The sequence below is a fragment of the Lactuca serriola genome, chromosome 3 (assembly GCF_051521515.1).
Source record: "Lactuca serriola cultivar US96UC23 chromosome 3, Lser_US96UC23_V15, whole genome shotgun sequence".
Lineage (NCBI taxonomy): Eukaryota > Viridiplantae > Streptophyta > Magnoliopsida > Asterales > Asteraceae > Lactuca > Lactuca serriola.
Window position 1 is genome coordinate 241,173,123 of NC_136410.1, and position 26,011 is coordinate 241,199,133.

Consider the following 26,011-nt stretch of genomic DNA (forward strand, 5'->3'; position numbering starts at 1 on the left):
AAGGTAAGGCCTATAATTGTATGTTGGGTTGGAATATATCCTAGGGATAGGCCCAATTGTATGTTTGGTATGTGGTACTTTGGGGAACTCAATAACCTTTGTGCTTACAATTTATGTTTATGATTTAAGGTACTTTTGGTATGAAAGGGAAGAGCCCGACGTCATGGTACAACAACCCCTCATGATTCCACACTTATTTTCAACTGTACTCTGATGTTTTGTTGACAATTTGTTTTGTGGTTGATTTTGTGATACCTGATGTAAGAAACTATTGGTTTTTAATTAAAATGAAAAATTTTATCATTGTTTTTAGGTTGTTTCAAATTCCCTCTTCCCGAACATCATCTCATACTCATTGATCTCAAAAACCATTTCTTCTATTTCACTTTGAGGAATTGTCACAACTTATTTGCAAAACAAGTAATGTGAAAGTAAATGACCCCCTATATACTGATTGAATATCTAACCACTTACCAAGACATGTCTTTTGAGGACATAATCATGCATGGCAGTCGGTCCTGAGTCTCGCAAGAATATCCGCAACAATGACATGTTTGCAAGATAGTGTAATAGAAGCATAAAAAACCTTATCATGTTGAAAAAAAACTACCTTGAAGCTAATTTAGGGTTGTAAAAGTGTTTCAAAACGAAAAGCGATGACAATTCCAGAATTGTTCTGCGCATTCCGGATTTATTCTTCGCATTCCATAATGGCAGACTGGAATACCTTTCCGTGTGCCCGAATACTGAATTTCAATGTACAATAACGTAAGACACTAACTAAACTCGTTTTGGGTTGATCCTAACACTAAATAACATTTCTACAACACTGTCCGACGAACATGTTTTTCGTGTCCCATAGTAACTATTTTACACCAATAATCATAAAATTTAAACAACTACAAGTGAAAGTGTCAAAAAGTGACACATAAATCTTCAAATTTATCATAATTGTATGTCATATCTTCTTTGCTTTTTTAATCTGAAATGCATAGATATTTTAAAATATGATTTTGTACAAATCTGTCCGGAACATGTCGGAAGAAACCGTAATGGGCATTCCGAAATGTGTTGGAATGAGCCTACGGATCACTGGAGTCCAAAATGATCTTCGGAAAAGGTGATTCTAGGATCAACGATTGAGAGTTGAGACTAATGCACATAACACCCTTTACTTATTCTTAAGTAGTTTAGCATATAAATGGGCTGCAAATACCATAATTAAAATAGAAAAGTTAGGGTACTCGCCAACCCAATTGAATAGCCCATATCTTACTTGACTACTAACTACTCAGAAGTCAGACCTCGGTGGCTGCTTCCCCTCTCAACCCTAAATCTTCGTATCTTCTACGTCCTGCGACCACGAAAGAGATATAGCGATGTCAATGGAGAATCCTCCAGGGAAACAAGGAGTTGAGTCACTATCTCTTACTGCAGGGGATGAATCCTCCTCTTTGAATCCGTTGAATTGTACCACACAGTAAGTTTCATCTCTAATCTACCCACGTAGGGTGTTTTTTTGGCTACACATTGGGATTCTCAAATGTGTTTGAACTTAATTTGATTGGACTGCGACTAAATTGGACCCCTGTATCATTTTTCCATGAGCGTACCAGTAATCATTAATTTGTTTTATAGAATCAACTTCATTTTTATAACTTGATGAAGATGTACTTGCTTCTATTCTCTCTTCCCATTTCTAAGTTACTAAACAAAAAATTCGGTGGGGTTTAGGATGAGTGTTGAAGAAAAGTTCAGGATTGTGAGGAGTATTGGAGAAGAATGCATCCAGGAGGAAGAACTGTTGAATCTTCTTACCAAAAAGCCCCAACCCATCTGCTACGATGGGTTCGAACCCTCTGGGCGAATGCATATTGCTCAGGTATGTCATATGTGTATGTCAATTCGATTTAAATATCATATAAAGAAGGTTGGTTTAAACTTTAAATCTCAATTGCTATATGTATAGGGTGTTATGAAGACGATTAATGTTAATAAACTGACTTCAGCTGGTTGCAAAGTAAAGATTTGGATAGCAGATTGGTTTGCTCAATTAAACAACAAAATGGGTGGAGATTTAAACAAAATCCAAACTGTTGGACACTACTTAATTGAGATCTGGAAAGCTGCAGGCATGAATTTGGAAGATGGTAAAGTAGAGTTTATTTGGTCTTCTGAAGAAATCAATTCAAGGGCACATGAATACTGGCCATTAGTCATGGACATTGCTAGAAGAAACAAACTTCCTAGAATAATGAGGTAATTATAATTTATAAATAAATAAATTTGTTAATTAATTTATATCCTAATTTTATTAATCACAATGCTTGTATTATATTTATAGGTGCTGTCAAATCATGGGTCGAAGTGAGCAGGATGAACTCACTGCAGCCCAAATCTTCTACCCTTGCATGCAATGTGCTGATATTTTTTTCCTCAAGGTTCTTGTTTAAATCTTTTTGCAAGGGTAAAATAGTCGTTTTACAGTTTATGATTTTATTAATAGTTATTAAAGAAACAAATTTGTTGATTTGGATAGGCTGATATCTGTCAATTAGGGATGGATCAAAGAAAAGTTAATGTTCTTGCAAGGGAGTACTGTGATGACATCAAAAGGAAAAACAAGCCTATCATATTATCTCATCGTAAGGGCAATTTTGTAAACTTGCTTTTATTTCCAATTTTACCATTTTTACTTGAAATATCAAAATGGTTGTTGTTGTTATTATGTAGATATGCTTCCGGGTTTGTTACAAGGACAAGAAAAGATGTCAAAATCTGATTCTTCTTCTGCTGTTTTCATGGAGGATGAAGAGGTAAATTTTTTTCAATTTTGGGAGTAAAATGTAAATTTGAAGTTGTAATTAATTTGTATGTATGATGAATTTGTGATAGGCTGAAGTTAATTTAAAGATAAAGAAAGCATATTGTCCACCCAATATTGTTGATGGAAATCCATGTCTTGAGTACATTAAATACATTGTATTCCCTTGGTTTAATGAGTTTAAAGTTGAAAGGAAAGAGGAAAACGGAGGTGAAAAGTAAGTTTTTAAAAAAAAAAGAAAAAAGAAAAACATTTTTTCTTTTAAATTTTGTTTTAACATTTTTCTTGAATGTCAGGGTTTTTACCAGTTATGATGAATTAATTGCTGCTTATGCAAAAGGGGAGTTGCATCCTGCTGATTTGAAACCTGCATTATCCAAATCTTTGAATAAGATATTGCAGGTATAAAATAATAAAATATGCATATTTGGTATTTTTTATTTCAATATTTTTATTTCAATCTTTTTGTGTGTGTGTGTTGTATAGCCTGTGCGTGACCATTTCAAGAATGATGAGAAGGCCAAGGCTTTACTGAAGAGGGTTAAGGTATGGTTTGTTCCCATGCTAAAATTTATAATGCATAAAGTATTCTAATTTGCTTATATTAAAAAAAAAATTAAGTTGTTATTATAGTATTAATAATCTTTGTGGTTTAAATGTAGGCTTTCAAAGTTACAAGATGATGGAAGTCTTTTAGTGAGTGGATGAGAAGATGGGAGTTTAGTTATATTAAACAAATTGTTCAAATTTTCTTCACATATGATATTATTATTTATATTTTGCATCAACTAGTAGCACTTGAAACACAACCTTTTGGAATAGTAACACTTGAAACACAGTTTGGTTTTAATTATTTGGAAAGAATAATAACATACTCTCTTACTGCATAAGAAAATAATTATTTTGGAAGAAATAATATTCTTAGGTATATTTGTTTGTATTTTTGATTATATAAACTAGTATATGGCTAATACAGCTGTTTTTAAACTAGTAATCGGCAGTAGAAGTAAACCTTAGGACAAGTAACTTATTATAGCATGGAACAATAAACCTTATATATATATATATATATATATATATATATATATATATATATATATATATATATATATATATATATATATATATATATATATATATATATATATATATATATATATATATATATATATATATAACTTTATTGTTCAAAATAGTGAATTATGAAACTTTTGTGTTTTTCCTTAAAGTCAAAACAGTTGATTTGTTACGTGCTTTTAAGAAAAATCATTTATTTCCGATCTATACACTAAAAAAACTATTTCCGTTAATGTTATGGAAAGCCCAATACGGTTTTATTAATTAATTAAATATATAAATCGATATGTGCTAAGTTAACAAATTCTATCGGTATATATCTACTTTATTTCTAAGAAAAAAAAATCATCACAATTCTGCTATTGATTATCCTCATATCGTACCAAATTCATATAATTAGTATATATCATATTAAGAAATTTCTGTTGGTACCTTCTATACAAGGTTGTTAAGATCGGGATCCTACCTATGATCGTTTTTGTGTTTGCAAGATCGGGATCCTAAGATCCAACAAAATAAAATATAATTTTAATTTTTAATTTTTAATCATGAAAAATATTTCAAACATTCAAATTTTCGTTCAAAAGTTATAAAAATTTCAAAATATTAGTCATAAGTCACAATACAAAATGATAAATGGTAAATTGGTAAAAGGTAAAAGACATAAAGTGGTAAAAAAAATTCATTTGCAAAAAAAAAAAAATCAATGGAAGGCTGGATCGGATTGGATCTCGATCCTACGATCCTACCTACGATCTTACGATCCTACCTGTCATCCTACCCAAAATACGATCTTTTTATGATCCGGATTGTTTTTTTCATACCTATGATCATACGATCTTACGATTAAGATCGCGATTTTGGCAACCATACTTCTATACAATACTTTTTTTTTTGTTTTATTTTATTTAAATTTTTGCATAAATTTGTTGTACAATCATCTTCAAGAATATATCCTTCAAAATTCAAACCAATCCAGCCGCCTTTAATGCCAGAAAAACATCAAACATAACTGCAAGACAACATAGTTAATTAGATCATTCTAACATTATGATCATAATCCACATCAACATATAATGTTGGAACGGAAAAAATAGAAACATATATTTTTTTCCCAAGAAAATGATTTAGAAGGTAACAGAATTCTAAAATTTAAAAAAATATACCATCTTACTTTATTTTGTATAATATATACCAACAAACTAAATCATTTATACACTTACGAATCGTTAAAGTTAACCATTTGTTCATAAAACACTTTTCCATCATCGACTATAGTATATTGTTAAGGAAACCTAATAATGTGTACAAATATTGTAGTTTGTTGGTGTTTTTTGAACAAACTAATAATGACTGTAGTAGTATATACTTAAGTCAGTTGACGTTTTAGATTTTTGTTTTCTTGTCATAATGCTTCTAAATCCTTCCCCCCTCTCATTGATTTTCAGTTTCACCAAACTTACCTTTGTTATGACAAAGTAATCAAACACGAAATATAACAAACATCAAATCAAATAATTCGAATTTTAATCAGAAAAACATACTTGAATGTTGATGTTTACAACAGAATCACACATGAAAATATGTAAATTGAGGCCTGTGAATTGTAGTGTCCTAAGACAGAAATTGCCTTGGTAGGGGTCTGTCTTGAGGATACGATCCATCAGAATCTCATCGATTGGTTTCCGCCTCGTGATTCAACCTAACATTGGAAAGGAATCTGGGTCTCTCCATGCCTTTCTTTCTCTCCCAGTTACTACCACACTCACATAAGGCTAAAGAATCTTACACCCAATGATGTGTGGTCAGAATACAAATCCCAAAATGCAACCCTTGTAGACTTTGACGGAAACCTAGTCCTACCGGAACTTCATTTGAAAAATTCTACAGCCTCCACTACTCCGCCCGTTCCTTCCATTACTTCCTTTGCTCGACTCACAATAACAAGTCACAAGAAAGATGATAATCAGACTTGTAGGTAGTCACCAGAAAATATCAACTCTCTCTCTCTCTCTCTCTCTCAAATGCTAAGCCGTCTCCCTCGGGTTTTATTGTTAGATGCCTATAAGCTCATCTGAAGGACAATAATAGGAATCATGTGTTTCTTGTAGAGTTAGAATCAACAGAAAGCCAACAGCAAGATGTGAAGTTCGATCGATATATATGATTGAAATTGGTTAATTGTGTTGTAAATGCAATTTACTTATATCCCTTAAGTTTTTTTTTTGGTTAAAAGAAATCGATACAAGCATATTTACTAGCCTTAAATGGTTCTAAATCCCACATTTACAACATTAATCTTCTAACTTTGCTTAATTATTCATAATCCACCTTTTGTTTTTGTTTGAATGAATTCTAACCCTCCCTTATATCAAACATTTGATTCATATTAACCATTTTTATTTAATTAATTTCATTTTATAATTTTAAATCGAAGTTATTTTACTATAACAACTATTCGAGTGACGTAAGACCAACGTCGTTAACAGAATGATTTTTGGGTCATTACATGTTAGCTCCCAAAGATGCGACCTCAAATCCATCTCACATATGTAATGCTAATTTGGAATAATCCGTACTATTCCACTATAAAAGTTATCAATATTATTAAGACTAAAGATTCAACCCTATATGATCAACAAAAAACACAAAATAAATATCATCGGAGTGAGCATACCTTTGTGTTAGTTTTACTTTGAGTGTTCCCCAACCAGTTGTCCTATTGAACCTTGAGCATGGGATCTCCAATGTTTCTTAGGTTTCTGTAATATCCGTTCTCTTGGATGAATTAAATGAGGCTTTTAGAGGGTCAAAAGGTTGGATTTTTGGAGAAAAAAGGGTCATCACGACGTGAGCTATGGAGGCTCACAACGCGAGGGGGCCGCATGAAGATTCTATCCAGGACTGAGCTCAGGATATGAGCAACAAGAGCTCACGACGTGAGGATCGCTGCAGCCTAAGCCCATAAAGTTGTAGGGTTTCCCACATATTTAAGCCCCTTAAATCGGTTTTAGGGTTCATTTCTCAGCCTCCACCGTCCCCTAACTCAGAAAAAAACCCTAACCCTAATCCATCTTGGTGATTTTGGATCCATTTTAGTGTTTTGGTGGCTAGAAGAAGAAGGAGAAGTTCTAGAGTGTTGGTTCAACAAGGAGGCTTCATCATCATCACCATCATCTTGTGTACATTTTGGACCATTGTAAGTGTCCAAGATCCAATCTTTATGAGCTCAAATTGCTAGATCTAAGTTTTAAGCTCCTTTTTGCTTGTTTATGATAGATTGCATGCTTGGGATCCATAAAGTTGGCAACTTTATGGATCAATGAGTCATTCCCTGTGATTTAGGGTTCGTTTGTTTTTTGGAAAAAAGACTTTTTAGGGGATTACATTTGCAGGCGGGTAGATGTTTTGTAACGCCCCGATTCTCAGGTATGGATTTAAGTAAGCATCTCTTTGGTTTTAAATCCTACTCGACGAGTTAAGGGTGCCCTACTCGTCGAGTAGCAGCGAGGTGGGATCGCACATTTAGTGACCTACTCGCTGAGTCCATAAAGGTACTCGACGAGTAGGAGCTGGCAGATGAAACCCTAAATCTCGGGGTTCTGCGCTCTATTTAAGGAGGCATAAGCCTCATTTGGCCTCCCTGCAGTTAGTAAGAGCTCATAGAAAACCCTAACCATGTATTGTGTCTTTCTTGTGCATTGTAAGATTGGAAGAAGGGCTTGTGGGAGGAAGAACTTGGAGAATAAGGAGATAGGAGCAAGGAAGGAGTGGGAAATCCGAAATCTGCCTCAGTTAGCACCCATTGAAGGTATCAAGTCAACATCTTTATCTCTTTTCCTTCTAGATCTCATATGGTGGAAATCTAGGGTTTTATGGTTTGAGTGAGGTGATATTGCAAGACATGAGCTAGATCTGAAGTTGTAACTTCAGATCTAGACCTTTCCCAAGTTCTAGATTCATAAAGTTCATGTCTTGGTCGTGAATGACCCCCCCCCCCCCCTTGTGCATGAAACCCATTAAGAGCTTAGTTTTGGCATTAAGAACCTTTTTAGCCATGCATGCACGTAAAGTTTGAAACTTTACGTGAAAGGCATGCCCTGGGAGCTTGGATATGTAATTTGGAGCCATTGCATGGATTAAAATGGGTCTGTATGTGTAGCACCTGGTTTCTGGTACGTAAAAATTTATCTAAGTATTTTTCATTTTAGCCTTGGACTCGGCGAGTTGTAGGCCCGACTCGCCGAGTAGAGACGGGTTTGGGGGCACGTTTAAGTTGGCGACTCGGCGAGTCCACATTCGGAACTCGGCGAGTCCCAGCTGTCTGATGAAACCCTAAATTTTTCGGGTTTGCACCCTATTTAAACCAACCATTTGCGCCCCAACCTCGCCCCCTTCACCCTCAAAGCTCCCAACATCGTTTATACCCCTATTCCTTGTGAGATTGAAGTGTTTTGGTGTGTTCTTGAAGATTTTGAGGAGAAAGAAGAGTAGATCAAGAAGAGGAGAAGGAGGACAGGCATCTTTGTGTCATCTCAGTGCTTTCCTTGAGGTATAACTCGTTTCCCCTCTGTTTCCATGCTTGTAGTCTCTATTAGCTACATGAAAGTCCTTCTTGAGCCATTCCCCAAGCTTATTTGTGCATTGTGGTTTGTAATAAGCTGTTAGCCTCTAGATCTAGGCATGATTGAGTCCCTGGAGCTTGGATCCACTGCCTTTATGGAGTCATATTGCATGAAAGCCCTAGATCTACTCTTTTGGTGCATTTTGAGCCCTAAAACCTTCATGGGTGATTATTTACACGTAAAGTTGGAAACTTTACGAGTAATTCATGCCCTAGAAACCCAGATATGTGAATGGCACGAGCTGGATTCAAGCAAAATTGGGTGTATAGTAATTGTATGTGACAGACTCGGCGAGTCGCTCATCAGACTCGGCGAGTCGAGTCGCGAGTCCCCGAGTTTTCCCCCTTTTCGTGTTCGCGGGGTAGAGTAGTGAGTCATGGGGTGTGACTCAGTGGGTCGGAAGCCAGACTCACTCATATAGTAACTCGGCGAGTCAATGCCATGACTCGGCAAGTTCAAGGCAATCTTCTTGCCTCAAGAACAGACTCGGCGAGTTGTTCATACAACTCGGCGAGTCGCAACACAGGATGTTCTTCGGATGAAGACGATCTCGGCGAGTTGTTCATACAACTCGGCGAGTAGGATGAAGGACTATTGGACGTCGGTTTAGAAGGAAAACTCGTCGAGTCAATGCCTAACTCGACGAGTAGAGACGGGATTATGGTCAATCGAAGGATTAGGGACTCGACGAGTTGGAGAGCCAACTCGGCGAGTCGGGTCAACTGGAAGTTGACTTGGACTTGGACTTTGACCTGGTTAAGGGTAAAAGGGATCCTTTTACCCTAAGTACATCTAGCAGTGTCTGACTAAGTGTTTTGTGGGAATTATAGCCGGAGGATTTCCGGAGCAGCAGCAGCAGAAGGCAGTCAGCTCCCACACAGATCAGCAGCTACTTTGAGGTGAGTTACCTTCCAGTAGCGGTGGGTCTACGACCATAATGCCGACCCACCAGTAGGAATTGTATGATAGATTTTTGTCTTTGTGATATTCATCTAGGGCTGTTACTACCTAAGATATGTTATTGTGCTAGTATTATATGATGCTATGTGTTAGTGACAGTAGGGGGAGATAGTCCCCCAGAATACCGGTCAAAGAGGGCCGAAGGGGCGGTCATGCCCAACCATACTAGATAGATTATGTGATTTATGTGTTATGTGGTAGTAGTAGGGGGTGAAATAGTCCCCAGCATCCGGTCGAGAGGACCGAAGGGGAGACCAACACCCAGATATGCTAGTCAGTATCCGGTCGAGAGGACCGAAGGGGAGACCAGCACCCAGATATGCTAGTCAGTATCCGGTCGAGAGGACTGAAGGGGAGGCCAGCTCCCAGATATACTAGTTAGTATCCGGTCGAGAGGACCGAAGGGGTAGGTCGGGCACCCAAATATGCCTGACAATATATGTATGTTATGTGATAGTATGGTATGTGGTATGTTGGGGGAACTCACTAAGCTTCGTGCTTACAGTTTTCAGTTTTGATTTCAGGTACCTCTTCTTCGAAGGGGAAGGAGCCGGCGCGGTAGCGGCACATCTCACACATGTCTCGTATTCCGCACTATGAGATATTCCTGGGGATTTGTACTATGACATTATTATGTTTTATAAAATGTTTTCCCAAACATGCAATATCTGTTATGAATGATATTATCGATGAATGTTTTATTTCTAATGTTTTGTTAAGTATACGTTTTAAAAATGAAATTTTTGACCCGTATTTTTGGGATGTTACAAGTTGGTATCAGAGCCCTGGTTTGAGGGATTTGGACACACCTTTGGGGGTGTCTGAACTCAAATCGAGGGATTAAAAAAAAAATTGAAAAGGAAAATGTTTTCTAAAAGGTTAAGTAAAGTGTTTTAAGAAGGAACGAAGTGGGTGATGTGCGCTACCGGCCGAGCTCAAGTAAGTATTCCCCAAAGTACCCATACAAGCTTATGTTATGTTTATTAGTTTCAGTAGAACAACATGCTAGAATAGGACTAAGGATCTAGGAGTGATGCCTTTTGTGCTTGCTTTATGTGCTTCAGTGTATGAAAATTGCATGCTAGAACTGAGTAGACAGCAGTAGGATAGCCTGTTAGGGTTATGCCTGATAGTATGAGTTTAGCTCTGTATGCTAGTTCAGTTTCTCTCTATGAGAGCGGATTTGCTTGAGATTGTTCCCTTTGTTCGAATGCTGCTTGCTTTGTGCTTTGTGTGTTGGGGTTGCAAAGTTATTCATTCATGACTTTGTAAATGTTTGACTTTTGTAAAACCCACTTGCATGTGGTGCTTTAGCCTTTAGACCCATTTGTTAGAGAGTGAGAGAGAGACATGTAAACACCTCTATAAATAGTGGGTTCATACCACTTGTAGAGGTGTGCTTGAGAGATGTAGAAGTGAGTGTGTAAGTGTGTGTTAATTATGTAGTCTAGATCTAGTCCTTTTTTGTAACACCATATACATTCAATATATCTCTTAAACACCCAAATCACCATGTTCAATTGTGCAAGCTTTAATTCCGCATGTCAAACCATGTTCTTTGTCACTACAATTGGTATCAGAGCTTGGTTTTCACGATCAACGTGACTTTTGAAGAACGATTCTCGGTTTGGTAATTTTTGTCACAATTTTGAGCAATTTTGGTGAGTCTCTCTCTATGATCTCTCTTAATTTCGTTGATATCGTGCGTAATGTTTTTGATTTGTGATCATTTGACTCGTTGGATCTAAATTTTTGTTGAAAAACCCATTTGTTGTGATCCAATAAATTTTTGTCGATCAATTCCCGATCCAATTTTATATTCGTTTATTCGATTCGAGTTTCAAATTGCATGTATTCGTTTGAATCAAGAACTTGTCCAAAATTCATTGTGAATCATTTCAGATTTTGAGATCCCGACACTGTTCATCGAGTAGCCCAAATCATCAATTAATTCAAGGTTTAGCCCAATTCTCAATCCATTAGTATTCATTGGTTCATTCTTTAGCCCACAGGATTGTTTTTTATCTGATAATGTTGTTAAGCCCAATTAACAATAAAAGTGTTTGTATCTTACTCGCTGTTCGTCATTCATTCTTCATCATACGTATTCATCATTTGACAGTTCGCAATTAGTATTTTCTTTCCGAGTTCTTGAGCATCAATTTCTTCTCATATTTCTTGCAAATCGATTACTGATTAGCTTTGGTAAACTTGTGAATCGATTAGGTTAGTTGTGTTCAATCACAATAATCGATTATGATCAAGTAAGAGTCAAGAAATCAAAATTTGGATCGTTGATTTGGATGAAATTTTTGATCGAGAACAATTGAAGATGGTGAAGAACAGTTGAAAAACACCTTTTGATCTGAAATCGGAACTCAAAATCATCTATTTTGTGTTTTTAGATCGATGACTCTAAAAAGTCAAACATGAGTTCTATGGGTTGATTTATGAAATTAAAAGAAGAAATCGATGGCTTTGAGTTCAATATGTGATTTGAAAGAAGAAATCGAGTTTAATTTGGAGATTAATTGGTTGGATTTGTGATTATGTTGATGAATGATGGAAGGAAACGAACCGAGAAAGAACAAATGATATGAACAGATGATTGTCAATAGTCGATTGTTTTTGATAAGTCGATCGATGTTTGGAATTTAGATTTTGAATGGATTCGCGTTTGGTGAAACTTGCGAATTCGTTTTTGATTTTGATTTACTGGAAATTGGATTTGGAATCGATATTGAGGATCGATTGGGTGTTGTTTGAGTGGATGAAGAACGAACGGATGAACTGATAAAAGATTTTGGAACTCGATTTTGATTGAGTGTTGTTCGCATGATTGGAATCGATCGATTGAAGGCTTGATATGCGAAAGAATGATTCCATAGTGATCGATTATTTGGGAAAAGGGCTGATTAAAAATGGATTTCGCATATTGAATACAGTTCACAAGTTTGATCGATAAAATGCGAATGATAATTTTTTTTTATCAAAGACGAGTTCGCATTTTGATCAAAGACAGTTCGCATATTTTGATTGCATTTGATCTTGATGGGTTCTCATTTGTGTAACTGCAGTGTACATCTTGTGTTTAATTCGCATTTGGAGTTTTGTATTGGAATCAAAATGCGAATTCATCTCATTATGATTCGCATTTTGGTGATTGAAACATGCGAAGGGATGCGAAGGGTATAAGAATGAAAATGCGAAGCCTGTTATTACCAGTTCAATGAAGAAGAAAGCCAAGAGTTTCGCATTTGGTCCCTGCTCTTTTTAAGGAATGACAAAAATAATCCAACTTCGCAAGTTTGAAGAATATGCAGAAATTGTAAAAACGAATACCTGTAGTTTCGCATTTTTGACAGTTTATACCCAACTTCGCAAATGGGGTCATAAAATGCTGAAATTGCAGAATTTTCAAATCTGGTCCCTGCAGTTTGTGCGAATTTACACATTTTACCAAGTTTCGCAAATGGGAGTGTGTTTCGCATATTTGGCTGTTTTTGGCGCAACGGGTCACTGCAGAATTTTGAAATTTACGATTTCTACCCATTTTTGAGAAATTTTGTCAAAGGCGATCCGTGAACGAAGCTAAAAATTCAATATTTTTTGGATTTTTCGGATTGAAGCACAATGTTTATGCCACATGTTAAGGGGGAGTTTTGAAATGAAAAATTCCGAATAGAGCACGTTCTTTTTCCATGGAGTTTTATAATCAAATTTCGATTATAAAAAGGGGGAGAAGTTTTATATGGAAATTCGAACTTGAATTTTTCATATTACGCGGATTTGAAGACCGAAGTGATCTTGAAGTTTTTAAAGCCACGAGATGATGCAATTGGAAGTTCGAAAGTGATGTATTCGAAATGGGTTTGGAATTATTGAAGATTTTTGGGGTGTGTTTTTATGCGCAATTTTAGGGTGATTATTTGGAGTTTGGAATACTCTTGATCATTCGTTGCTGCTTGGTTTGTATGGTCTCACATCCTAGAGCCCAAATTGAAGAGTCATGGAAGAATTGAAGATTGAAGTTCGTTTCGACATGTGTCACCTTTGAGGCTCGAACCGCGTAGTGCTTGATTTTGGAAGATTTGAAGTGGGTTATTCATTCCTAACTTTGAGGGGGAGAATGTTGGGGTTGCAAAGTTATTCATTCATGACTTTGTAAATGTTTGACTTTTGTAAAACCCACTTGCATGTGGTGCTTTAGCCTTTAGACCCATTTGTTAGAGAGTGAGAGAGAGACATGTAAACACCTCTATAAATAGTGGGTTCATACCACTTGTAGAGGTGTGCTTGAGAGATGTAGAAGTGAGTGTGTAAGTGTGTGTTAATTATGTAGTCTAGATCTAGTCCTTTTTTGTAACACCATATACATTCAATATATCTCTTAAACACCCAAATCACCATGTTCAATTGTGCAAGCTTTAATTCCGCATGTCAAACCATGTTCTTTGTCACTACATTATGGGGCTCTGAGCGATGGGAGTTAGCCATTAGGTGAACACGTCACGTCACACGTGATCAGGGTTGAATAATCGTAGAGTGCTGGATTTGGCCCTATTGCGCAGCTCTCGTTTGAGTCTAACCGTTGTAGGGACGAGTCTGTTACTCGAAGGATTATTTAAGCCTCATCACATGTGATGGTATTCAGGTAATGACTAATTGGAATTGCAAGGAGGCCTTCAGCAGCTGAGGACCGGGAAGGGTGGAGTTAGAGATTTCCCTAGGGCAAGCCTAGGATGGGTATAACAGTGATCAGCAGTAGTGAAAGGGATCTGGTGGAGTCGAGGTAGTCCTTGAAGAAGGTACGGATAGATGTAGAAGGTAGTATGGGCCCGTACTACTGAAAGCTGAGGATCCGTACCCGAACCAAGGAAGGCCAAGATAAGACCAGGGAACTTGTTGTAGATGTGATCCCTCAAGAAGTATCAGTATCGCTAACGAATGTTATTTATGTATTGCAGAATGGTGGTACTACGATCGAGACCGATAGATGGCGGTTCAGGAGAGGGGTTAGGTTCGGGATCAGGTTTCGAGCCAGTAGATGAGGGACTATGCGAGTTCATCGCGTCGGAGATCACCAGGGGTATCCTTGAGTCGACCCCCATTATCTTCGGGTCGATCAAGGAAGGGATAATCGAGTTGATGGAGGATCGCCTCCGGGCATTCAGGAGCGACATGGCATCTGGCCAGTCAGGATCTCGCACACTATCCTTTAAGGACTTCAGGGCAGTGGTGCGCCGGATTTTCACAGGGCGAAGGACCCCATAGCTGCCAGGCGATGGATTGCAGACATTGAGTCTGCGCAGTTGACTAGCTTCTGCCTTGAGGGGTCGAAGGTGAGATATGCAGCAAGATGTTTGAGAGATCGAGCTAGGGATTGGTGGGAGTCCGTTGGTGACTCGTTGGGAGCCTCGGCTATCGAGGCTATGACCTGGTCGGACTTCGTGACCAGGTTCAGGGTAGAGTTTGCGCCGGCCATTGAGCTTTAACAGCTGGCTAGGGAGTTCCTAGATATGAGACAGACGACGGAGACTGTGGCGGAGATCACCGCCAAGTTCCAAGAGAGGGTGTTGTTAGTACCCCCAGTACGCAGGTGATGAGGATATGAAGAGGACCCGTTATCACGACATGCTACGAGCTGATATTCGGGAGCATGTCAGTTTTTCGGCCTGCCCTACTCTGGAATCTATGATTGCCAGGGCAAGGGAGAGGGAGATAGATCTAGAGCACGTCCGGAAGAGGAAGGCGGAACAGGGGCATGCTATGGGGACTTCTGGGAAGAAGCCCAAGGTACCAGACGCGGGGCCGAAAGGCCAACAGGGGCGGGGCCGCTGCAGGAAATGCGGCAAGACGCACGAGGGAGCATGCAAGTTGGGATCATCAGGATGCTACAAGTGCGACAAGTTAGGGCACTTCAGCAGGGATTGTACCGCCCCTGCACCTGTGATACAGACGATGGAATTGCTGTGTTTCCACTGCAACCAGAAGGACCACAAGAAGGCCAATTACCCCCAGTTCACAGCATCAGCGCCGGTTAAGGCGCCAACTCCAGCTACCCTGCGGATTACAGATGGCCGGCAGGGCAAGGTAGAGGCTCCAGTGGTGAGGAGCCGGACGTTTCAGCTGGCTACCGAGGAGGCACGCGCCGCATCCGATGTGGTGACGGGTATGATTCTCTCCCTCTATTTTATTTTTATGATATTGATATGTGCTCTGTGTATATGCGTTAGGATAGTTCCATGTGAACGGTATCCCTGTTCAAGTGTTGTTTGACTCGGGTGCCACCTGATCATTTGTTTCTCTTGCGCTTAGCAAGAAGTTCACTGAGTCTTCGGGCATGTTGGATTGCCATTTAGAGGTAGAGATCGTCGATGATCGATCAGTTCGGGCATCAGCGGTATTCCGAGATTGTGTTCTGAGGTTATTCGAGGAGCGCTACTTGGTGGATTTGGTTCCCATTCCGTTGCGTGGGAACAAAGTGATTATAGGCATGGATTGGTTGAGCCCTAATGGGGTGGTGATAGATTGCGCACAACAGCTAGTGCGGATCAGGACCCCAAGTGGGGGAGAGTTGGTGATCCATGGCGAGAGGCGCTACCTTCAGCGGGGTTGCGCGGGATATGTCGCGTACGTTATGGATACACGGGAGACGGGTAAGGAGACAGTGAGCGAGGTTCCAGTGGTGCGAGACTACACTGATGTGTTCCCAGAGGAGCTTCCTGGAATACATCCGGAGCGTCAGGTAGAGTTCCGGATCGACCTAGTTCCTGGTGCGGCTCCGATAGCCAAGGCACCCTATCGGTTGGCTCCTCCCGAGATGCATGAGTTGTCTACGCAGCTGCAGGAGCTGCTAGACAAGGGATTTATTCGACCGAGTAGTTCACCCTGGGGAGCCCCGATCTTGTTTGTGAAGAAGAAGGACGGGTTGCATCGGATGTGTATAGATTACCGGGAGCTGAATAAGGTAACGGTGAAGAACCGTTACCCACTCCCGAGGATTGATGACCTCTTTGATCAGTTACAGGGAGCATCTTGGTTTTCCAAGATCGATTTGCGTTCAGGTTATCATCAGATGAGGGTCAGAGAGGAGGATGTACAGAAGACCGCGTTTCGGACGCGTTATGGCCATTATGAGTTCGTGGTGATGCCGTTTGGGCTCACCAATGCTCCTGCCGCGTTCATGGACCTCATGAACCGCGTGTGCAGACCGATGCTGGATCGGTCTGTGATAGTTTTCATTGATGACATCTTGGTTTATTCCAAGACGCAAGAGGAGCACGAGCAGCATCTGAGGGAGGTTTTGGAGACCCTGAGAAGGGAGAACTTATACGCTAAGTTCTCCAAGTGCGAGTTCTGGTTGCGCGAGGTGCAATTCCTTGGGCACCTTGTCAACCAGAAGGGTATATTGGTCGACCCGGCCAAGATCAAGGCCGTCATGAGATGGGAGGTTCCGAAGTCTCCATCTGAGATTCGGAGTTTCTTAGGATTAGCAGGCTACTATCGGAGATTCATCCAGGATTTCTCCAAGATAGCCGTACCCCTGACACGGTTGACTAAGAAAGCTGTAGTCTTTCGATGGGGGCCTGAGCAGTAGGCAGCGTTCGAGACTCTCTGACAGAGATTGTGCAAGGCGCTAATCTTAGCCCTGCCCGAGGGCGTAGAAGGTTTTGTGGTATACTGTGACGCATCCATTTCGGGGTTGGGCGCGGTACTGATGCAGAGGGGGCATGTCATTGCTTATGCCTTGAGGCAGCTGAAGCCTCACAAGGCGAACTACCCGACGCATGATTTAGAGTTGGGGGCGGTGGTCTTCGCCCTCAAGATTTGGCGGCATTACCTCTACGGGGTCCGATGTACCATCTACACGGTCCACAAGAGTTTGAGGTACCTCATGGATCAGCCAAATCTGAACATGAGGCAGCGTCGGTGGTTGGACGTGGTGAAGGATTATGATTGTGAGATCCTTTATCACCCGGGGAAGGCCAATGTGGTGGCCGATGCGCTTAGTCATAAGACGACACCGATCAAGGGTGTGTGTATGAGGATGACGGTGGTGACCACACTGTTAGAGCAGATTTGGGAAGCTCAGCAGGAGGCTATGAAAGAGGAACATCGGAAGAGCGAGCGAATAGTGGTTCAAGTCACCTCCTTCGATTATGATAGCCAAGGACTATTGACACTACACCGTAGGGTGTGGGTGCCGTATCACGGAGGCGTGCGCCAGATCTTGATGGAGGAGGCGCACAAATCCCGATTCTCTATTCATCCAGGGGCGACGAAGATGTACAGGGATCTTCGTCTAGACTATTGGTGGCCCTGCATGAAGCGGGATGTGGCTTGGTACGTTGAGCGGTGCTTGACCTGCAGGAAGGTCAAGGCCGAACATCAGAGACCGCACGTCAAGATGCAGCCCTTGGATATTACGTTGTGGAAATGGGAAGATATTACGATGGATTTTGTCACAAAACTTCCCAGGACTGTGCGTGTAGTAGATTCGATTTGGGTCATCGTGGATCGATTGACCAAGAGCGCCCATTTTATTCCGATCCAGGAGAGCATCTCGGCCGAAAAGTTGGCCGATATCTATATCAGGGAGATAGTGGCGCAGCACGGGGTGCCAGTGTCAGTGATATCAGACCGAGATGTGCGTTTCACTTCCAGGTTTTGGAAGAAGTTTCATGATGAGTTGGGCACTCGTATGCATTTTAGCACCGCCTTTCACCCGCAGACGGATGGTCAGAGTGAGCGGACCATCCAGACCTTGGAGGATATGTTACGGGCATGCGTGCTAGACTTCGGTGGTAGCTGGGACACCTATCTTCCCTTGGCTGAGTTCTCGTACAACAACAGCTACCACGCGAGTATTGACCGTCCTCCATTCGAGATGTTGTACGGACGGAGGTGCAGGACCCCGATATGTTGGGGTGAAGTTGGCCAGAGGGTCATGGGGAGCACCGAAGTGGTGCTCAAGACTACTGAGAGGATCCATCAGGTTCGGAGCAGGCTTCAGACTGCACAAAGCCGGCAGAAAATTTATGCCGACAAGCGTCGTTCGGACTTGGAATTCCAAGTCGGGGATATGGTTCTCCTAAAAGTATCGCCTTGGAAAGGCGTCATTAGATTCAGGAAGCGGGGCAAGTTGGGCCCGAGGTACATTGGTCCGTTCAGGGTTGTAGCCCGGGTGGGCAAAGTGGCATATAGGCTGGATCTGCCAGCCGAGCTCAGTCAGATTCACAGCACCTTCCATGTCTCCCAGTTGCGGAAGTGCCTAGTGGATGATTCAGCAGTGGTGCCGTTAGAGGATATACAGGTTGATGACAGCCTGAATTATATTAAGCGCCCAGTCGCAATCCTCGACCGGAAGTCGAAGGATCTGAGGAACAAGAGGGTGGAATTGGTGAAGGTGCAATGGCAGCACCAGAAGGGTTCAGAGTGGACTTGGGAGCCGGTGGAAGAAATGATGGAGCATTACCCCGAGCTGTTTCAGGATCGAGCACCAGACTTCGAGGACGAAGTCTAAAATAAGTGGGGGAGATTTGTAGCACCTGCTTTCTGGTATGTAAAAATTTATCTAAGTATTTTTCATTTTAGCCTTGGACTCGACGAGTTGTAGGCCTGACTCGCCGAGTAGAGACGGGTTTGGGGGCACGTTTAAGTTGGCGACTCGGCGAGTCCACATTCGGAACTCGACGAGTCCCAGCTGTCTGATGAAACCCTAAATTTCTCGGGTTTTCACCCTATTTAAACCCACCATTTGCGCCCCAACCTTGCCCCCTTCACCCTCAGAGTTCCCAACATCGTTTATACCCCTATTTCTTGTGAGATTGAAGTGTTTTGGCGTGTTCATGAAGATTATGTGATTTATGTGTTATGTGGTAGTAGTAGGGGGTGAAATAGTCCCCAACATCCGGTCGAGAGGACCGAAGGGGAGACCAGCACCCAGATATGCTAGTCAGTATCCGGTCGAGAGGACCGAAGGGGAGACCAGCACCCAGATATGCTAGTCAGTATCCGGTCGAGAGGACCGAAGGGGAGGCCAGCTCCTAGATATACTAGTTAGTATCCGGTCGAGAGGACCGAAGGGGTAGGTCGGGCACCCAGATATGCCTGACAATATATGTATGTTATGTGATAGTATGGCATGTGGTATGTTGGGGGAACTCACTAAGCTTCGTGCTTACAGTTTTCAGTTTTGATTTCAGGTACCTCTTCTTCGAAGGGGAAGGAGCTAGCGCGGTAGCGGCACATCACACACATGTCTCATATTCCGCACTATGAGATCTTCCTGGGGAGTTGTACTCTGACATTATTATGTTTTATAAAATGTTTTCCCAAACATGCGATATCTTTTATGAATGATATTATCGATGAATGTTTTACTTCTAATGTTTTGTTAAGTATACGTTTTAAAAATGAAATTTTTGGCCCGTATTTTTGGGATGTTACAATATGGCTTAAGGACTAAAGGAACTCGGCGAGTCATATGAAGATAGTCGTGGGCTCGACGAGTTGGATGAATAACTCGACGAGTCCGATGAAGATTGCCATAGACTCGACGAGTTGCGTGAACAACTCGGCGAGTCAGATGAGTTTTCCCTAAGTTAGGAATGTGTGTGTATCGGCGTGTTACTAGAAGGAAACTCGACGGGTGGCCATAGGGCCTCAATCGAGAATCGTGGGAACTCGACGAGTCACCCCGGTGACTCGGCGAGTAGCCGAGGGTTCTCGATGAGTTAAGGTCAACATGGACTGTTGACCTTGACTAAGGACTTTGACTTTGACCAGGGTTAACTAGTTGGGTTATGAAGTACTCTGTGAGGATGAAGACTTATGAGCATGTTCGGATTATGGTAATAGGTGGTGGAGTATTGACGAGTGGTCGGAGAGCTGTGATTTATTTACCGAGCTGACATCTACGAGGTGAGTTATCCTCACTATACTAAGGGGTCTAAGGCACCAAGGTCGACCCATTGGATTTGATATCCTAGTAGTTATTGATATGTTGAGTTGAGTTAGTGATGAATGCCAGTTGATATGCTAGTCGGGTAGACCTGTAGGACTGCCTGTGATACTGTATGATTATATGTATGTGCTTTAGTCATGATACATGTCGAAATGTTATGTGGGATGGGTTGAGGTTGTACTGCTCCGTGCGGTAGCCAACAAACCCTAGAGTATTCCAGATATGAGCTGAGGGCCCAATAGGCATTCCAGACTCATACTGAGGACTCGGGAGCATTCCAGATACGAGCTAAGGGCCCGATAGGCATTCCAGACTCGTACTGAGGTCCCAGGGGGTAGTCCAGCTTGAAAAGCTGTGGACCTAGTGCATGCTGTGTTAATGTTGATATTGCTATGTGGACTGTATGTGTATCAGTATTTTGGGGGCAACTCATTAAGCTTTCGGGCTTACAGTTTCAGTTTATTGTTTTAGGTACATCAGGGGATCAAGGCAAGGCCAAGGCGTGATCGTACAACTCCTCCTATTTTGTTTATGTTTCTGGGAAAAACTTTGATAATCAATATTTTGAAAACAAAGTTGTAATGTTTTGATGAACTTGACATGTTTTAAAAAGTTTAAATTAGTTTGAAATTTTGGGTGTTACAAGTCGGTATCAGAGCCTTGGTTTCAGTGAATTGGAGGAACATTCGTGTGAATCCTGTCTCAAATCAAGGAAAGGTTTTCAAAAATGTTTTAAGAAATTGGTTTTCAAAATAAATAAAGGAGGATGAAGGGTGTACGATCAGCCGGAGCCAATAAGTAAACCCCAAAATACCATACAATTATTTGATTATGTGATATGTTAGAACAACATGCTAGTACTAGGCTAGGAATCTTCAGGAATTGCATTGCCTGACATATGATGCATGCTAGCCTACGGTTTTCCTTATATGAAATTGACATCATTACTGTAGTTATCTAGTGTAGGCATCACAGTTGTACATAATTAAGATCTTATAGCCTGAGAATGTTTGATTTAGCCTTATGTTCTGTTCTTGTTTGATTGGGAGCTTAGAGAAGGATTGGATATTCGAAGGCCTATAGGGTCCAGCGTTATGTATGGCTAGCGTACACCAGTGCTGTAGGGTTGGTTGAAGTTTCGTGGGTGGGTTGGTTGTTTAGGAGGAGTCCGCCGACTTCGAGGCATTTAGACTTCCTTTAGGAGTGAGGCTTGAGTGCTCGATACGATTATGTGTATTGTTAGGGCCTTGTGATGATACTTGGGACAAATACGTGTAGGTGTGGAAGGTAGTATGGGCCCGTACTAATGAAAGAACAAGACCCATACGCGTAACAAGGAAGTCACAACCCCTAGGGTTTTGTCGGGGGTTGGTCCCGAGTTATTGGTATGAGTTATCTGATACCTTGTGTTATGTTTCAGAATGGTGATGATCAGGCGCTTTGTGACTGGATCCGGTTCGGGATCAGGATCAGGATCAAGAAAGGGCGGACAGGGGGAGTTGATAGCACTCGAGACTATCGGCCAGATGAGATGGATGACAGGATCCGAGTGATCTTGCACGATGAGGTTGTTGTGTTGTTCCGGGCCGAGCTGTCGGAAATGTTCGGGTCGATTAAGACCTCCATGGTGGAGTATTTTGATGAGCGCTACGCAGCCCTTGCAGAGACATCCGCCGCAGCAGCTGCATCAGCTGTATCTACGACAAGGGGAGGAGTTGGTAGAGGTTTTCAATACAGAGACTTCGATAACGCGAAGCCCCCTACTTTTGATGAGACACAGGATCCCATCAAGGCTATGAGATGGATTTCAGATGTTGAGGGGTGTTTCTTCAACTGCTCATGTCCTGCTGACCAGAAGGTCAGGTGTGCTCTGAACCTGCTTAGGTCCGGGGCCAAGGACTGGTGGAGACTTACGACTGGGGCTTACACTGATGATCAGAGAGCTGCTGTTACTTGGGAGCAGTTTAGAGATATGTTCCGCGCTCGTTACATTCTGAGGGTTGAGCGGGAATGTTTGGCACAGGAGTTTCTGATCTTGAGACAGGATGGAGAGTGGGTGACGGAGATCACCCGTATGTTCACCGAGCGGGAAATGTTCTGCCCAGAGTTTGCTTTCGAGCAGTCTCAGATGACCCATTATCTGAGTATGCTCAAGACTGATATCCGATAGTTTGTATCTACCCAGTGATGTGATACTCTTCCGGAGTTGCAGGAGGCCACCAGACGGCGGGAGTTGGAGATTGAGCTACAGCTGAGGGAGCAGCGGCCGGCCCCGACACAACTGCAGCCAGCGCCGAAGCGGTCTGAGACCGCTGATGCTAGGACTGGGGGTCAGCAGGGCTGCACTTGTGGCAAGGGTCATTCTGGTGTATGTCGGGCTGGTAGTGGGTGCCACAAGTGTGGCAAGGAGGGGCATTACGTGAAGGATTGTCGCCAGGCCGCTTTAGCTTAGGGTATGAGGTTATGATATCACTGCGATCAGGTTGGTCACATGAGGGCCAACTGTCCACTACTTGCCGCCAAGCCGGTGCAGGCGTCAGCATCGACTACTTTGAGGATCACGGATGGGAGACCAATTAGGGCAGAGCCTTCGAAGGCTCAGGGTCGTGCGTTCCAGCTCACGGTGGAGGAGGCCAGAGCAGCACCAAATGTGGTTGCTGGTATGTTTCTATCCTCATCTCGTTTTATTTATCTATTGTATGCTTCTCTGTTGAACCTGTGATTAGGTACATTTTTGGTGAAATCTTTGCCTGCTTTGGTCTTATTTGACTCAGGGGCAAGTCGGTCCTTCGTGTCTCAGTCTTTTAGTAGGGAGTTCTGTGCGCCAGTGGGCGAGTTAGAGTGTCCGTTGCAATTGTCTATTGCCAACGAACACGGGGTTTCTGCTTCTTTAGTTTATCGAGGATGTGGCTTGGAGACTTTCGGGGTGTCGTTTCCGATAGATTTGATTCCGATCCCCATGGGGGGGGGGGGTGTGCGTGATTGTGGGCATGGATTGACTCAGTCGGTTTGGTGCTATGATTGATTGCGAGGGCCAGCGATTGGTGGTTCGAACCCCAAGTGGGGGAGAGCTGGTTATATATGGTGAGGGAACCAAAGTAGGATCAAGGTTTTGTTCAGCTGCCAGGGCTCGACAACACATTCAGCATGGGTGTATGGGTTATCTAGCGTATGTGGTAGATACACGAATCAGGGACCAGACCTCGGTTTCCGATGTACCAGTGGTCAGGGAGTTTGCACATGTGTTTCCAGAAGAGTTTCCAGGGATACCTACGGAGAGGCAGGTCGAGTTCAGGATCGACCTGGTGCCAGGTGCGACCCCTATCGCTAAGGCGCCGTACCGATTGGCGCCACCAGAGATGCATGAGTTGTCGTCGCAGCTGCATGAACAGTTGGGCAAGCAGTTCATTCGACCTAGCAGTTCTACGTGGGGAGCGCCGATTCTTTTTTTCCGGAAGAAGGACGGTTCACACCGAATGTGCATTGATTACCGGGAGTTGAACAAGCTAACGATGAAGAACCGTTACCCACTCTCGAGGATAGACGATCTCTTCGATCAGTTGCATGGTGCATCTTGGATTTACAAGATAGATTTGAGATCTGGGTATCATTAGGTCAGGGTCAGAGAGGAAGACGTGGAGAAGACCGTGTTCCAAACTTGTTATGGACATTACGAGTTCGTGGTGATGCCATTTGGGCTCACAAACACGCCAGCAGTGTTTATGGACCTGATGAATCGGGTCTACAAACCGATGCTTGACCGCTCGGTCATAGTGTTTATATATGATATCTTGGTGTATTCCAAGAACCGAGAGCAGCATGAAGTGCATCTGCGAGAGTTATTGGGAGTCCTGAGACGAGAACGGTTGTATGCCAAGTTCTCAAAGTGCGAGTTTTGGTTGCGAGAGGTCCAGTTCCTCGGATATCTCGTCAACCAGCAGGGGATTTTGGTCGATCCGGCCAAAATCGAGGCAGTTATGCAGTGGGAGGTCCCAAAATCTCCCTCGGATATTAGGAGTTTTTTGGGGTTGGCAGGATACTACCAGAGATTCATACGAGATTTCTCCAAGATTGCAGTACCCCTCACTCGTCTGACGAGGAAAGGGGTGGATTTTTGGTGGGGCCCCAAGAAACAAAGGGCGTTTGAGACCCTCCGTCAGAGTTTGTGTGAGACACCAGTCTTGACACTCCCGGAGGGAGTTGAGGATTTTTTGGTGTTCTGTGATGCATCCATCACAGGTTTAGGGGCAGTCCTCATGCAGAGAGGACGAGTTATAGCCTACGCATCGCAGCAGCTGAAGCCGCATGAGACGAGATACCCTACGCATGACTTAGAGCTGGGGGCGGTGGTGTTCGCCCTCAAGATATGGAGACATTACCTTTATGGGGTCCGCTGTACCATTTACACGGATCAAAAGAGCTTGAGACATATCATGGATCAGCCGAACCTGAACATGAGGCAGAGCAGGTGGCTGGATGTAGTCAAGGAATACGATTGTGAGATCCTTTACCACCCTGGTAAAGCGAATGTGGTTGCGGATGCACTAGGCCGCAAGTCGGCTGGATCTTCTACCCCCGCGGTATGTATGATGATAGCGGTGGATTCTCCGTTTGTGAGTTTGATCAGAGATGCCCAGGTAGAGGGCATACGACCGGAGAATTGGAAGTTGGAGAGGATCAAGGGTGAGAATACCAGGTTCGTGCAGGATAGTAGGGGGTTACTGACCCGATGCGGTCGGGTTTGGGTTCCAGTGTCTGGTGGGGTTAGGCAGATGGTTATGGAGGAGGCTCATAAGTCTCACTTCTCTATTCACCCGGGGCCACCAAGATGTACTGGGATTTGAGTTTGAGCTATTGGTGGCCGTGTATGAAGCGAGGGATTGCTTGGTACGTCGAGAGGTGGTTGACCTGTAGGATGGTCAAGGCCGAGCATCAGAGACCGCATGGCAAGCTGCAGCCCCTGGAGATTCCCATGTGGAAATGGGAACATATCACAATGGACTTTATCACAAAGTTACCAAGGACGGCGAAGGGGTTTGATGCCATTTGGGTCATCATTGATCGATCGATCAAGAGTGCCCATTTCTTGGCCATACGGGAGAATTCGTCGACCGAGAAGCTGGCCGAAGTGTATGTTCGTGAGATCGTGTCTTGCCTTGGCCATACGGAACAAGGAAATACCTTTGGTGAAGGTGCAGTGGGAACACCAGAAGGGATCTAAGTGGACATGGGAGTCGGAGGCAAAGATGCGCGAGCACTACCTAACATTGTTCATTCCAGAAGACTTCGAGGACGAAGTCTAGTTCAAGTGGGGGAGAATTGTAACGCCCCGATTCTCAGGTATGGATTTAAGTAAGCATCTCTTTGGTTTTAAGTCCTACTCGACGAGTTATGGGTGCCCTACTCATCGAGTAGCAGCGAGGTGGGATCGCACATTTAGTGACCTACTCGCCGAGTCCATAAAGGTACTCGACGAGTAGGAGCTGGCAGATGAAACCCTAAATCCTGGGGTTCTGCACTCTATTTAAGGAGGCATAAGCCTCATTTGGCCTCCCT

The 26,011-nt window shown here is 42.7% G+C and overlaps 2 protein-coding genes across 3 annotated transcripts in view; one reads left to right on the forward strand and one right to left on the reverse strand.

Moving 5' to 3' along the window:
- Nucleotides 1–1,286: 1,286 nt before the first annotated feature.
- On the forward strand, nt 1,287–3,677 carry LOC145093772 (tyrosine--tRNA ligase 1, cytoplasmic-like). 2 transcript variants are annotated; one of them, XR_013703087.1, is made up of 11 exons: nt 1,287–1,480; nt 1,735–1,882; nt 1,970–2,259; nt 2,345–2,441; nt 2,540–2,645; nt 2,734–2,816; nt 2,896–3,041; nt 3,121–3,226; nt 3,311–3,370; nt 3,487–3,619; nt 3,650–3,677. XR_013703087.1 is itself a non-coding variant. In XM_079032008.1 (10 exons), exons 1-10 carry the CDS (start codon nt 1,380–1,382, stop codon nt 3,505–3,507), a joined length of 1,158 nt encoding a protein of 385 aa, XP_078888134.1. In that variant the 5' UTR covers nt 1,287–1,379; the 3' UTR covers nt 3,508–3,674. The 2 variants fall into 2 exon arrangements, 1 of the variants encoding a protein (XP_078888134.1); XM_079032008.1 differs by having other exon boundaries at nt 3,487–3,674.
- An 893-nt stretch (nt 3,678–4,570) lies between these two features.
- The window catches only part of LOC145093773 (putative disease resistance RPP13-like protein 1), a 46,647-nt gene continuing 25,206 nt past the window's right edge, over nt 4,571–26,011 (reverse strand). Inside the window, exon 3 of the mRNA XM_079032015.1 lies at nt 4,571–4,913. The gene's annotated coding sequence lies outside the window, so the exon portion shown is untranslated. The remainder of the gene's footprint in view (nt 4,914–26,011) is intronic.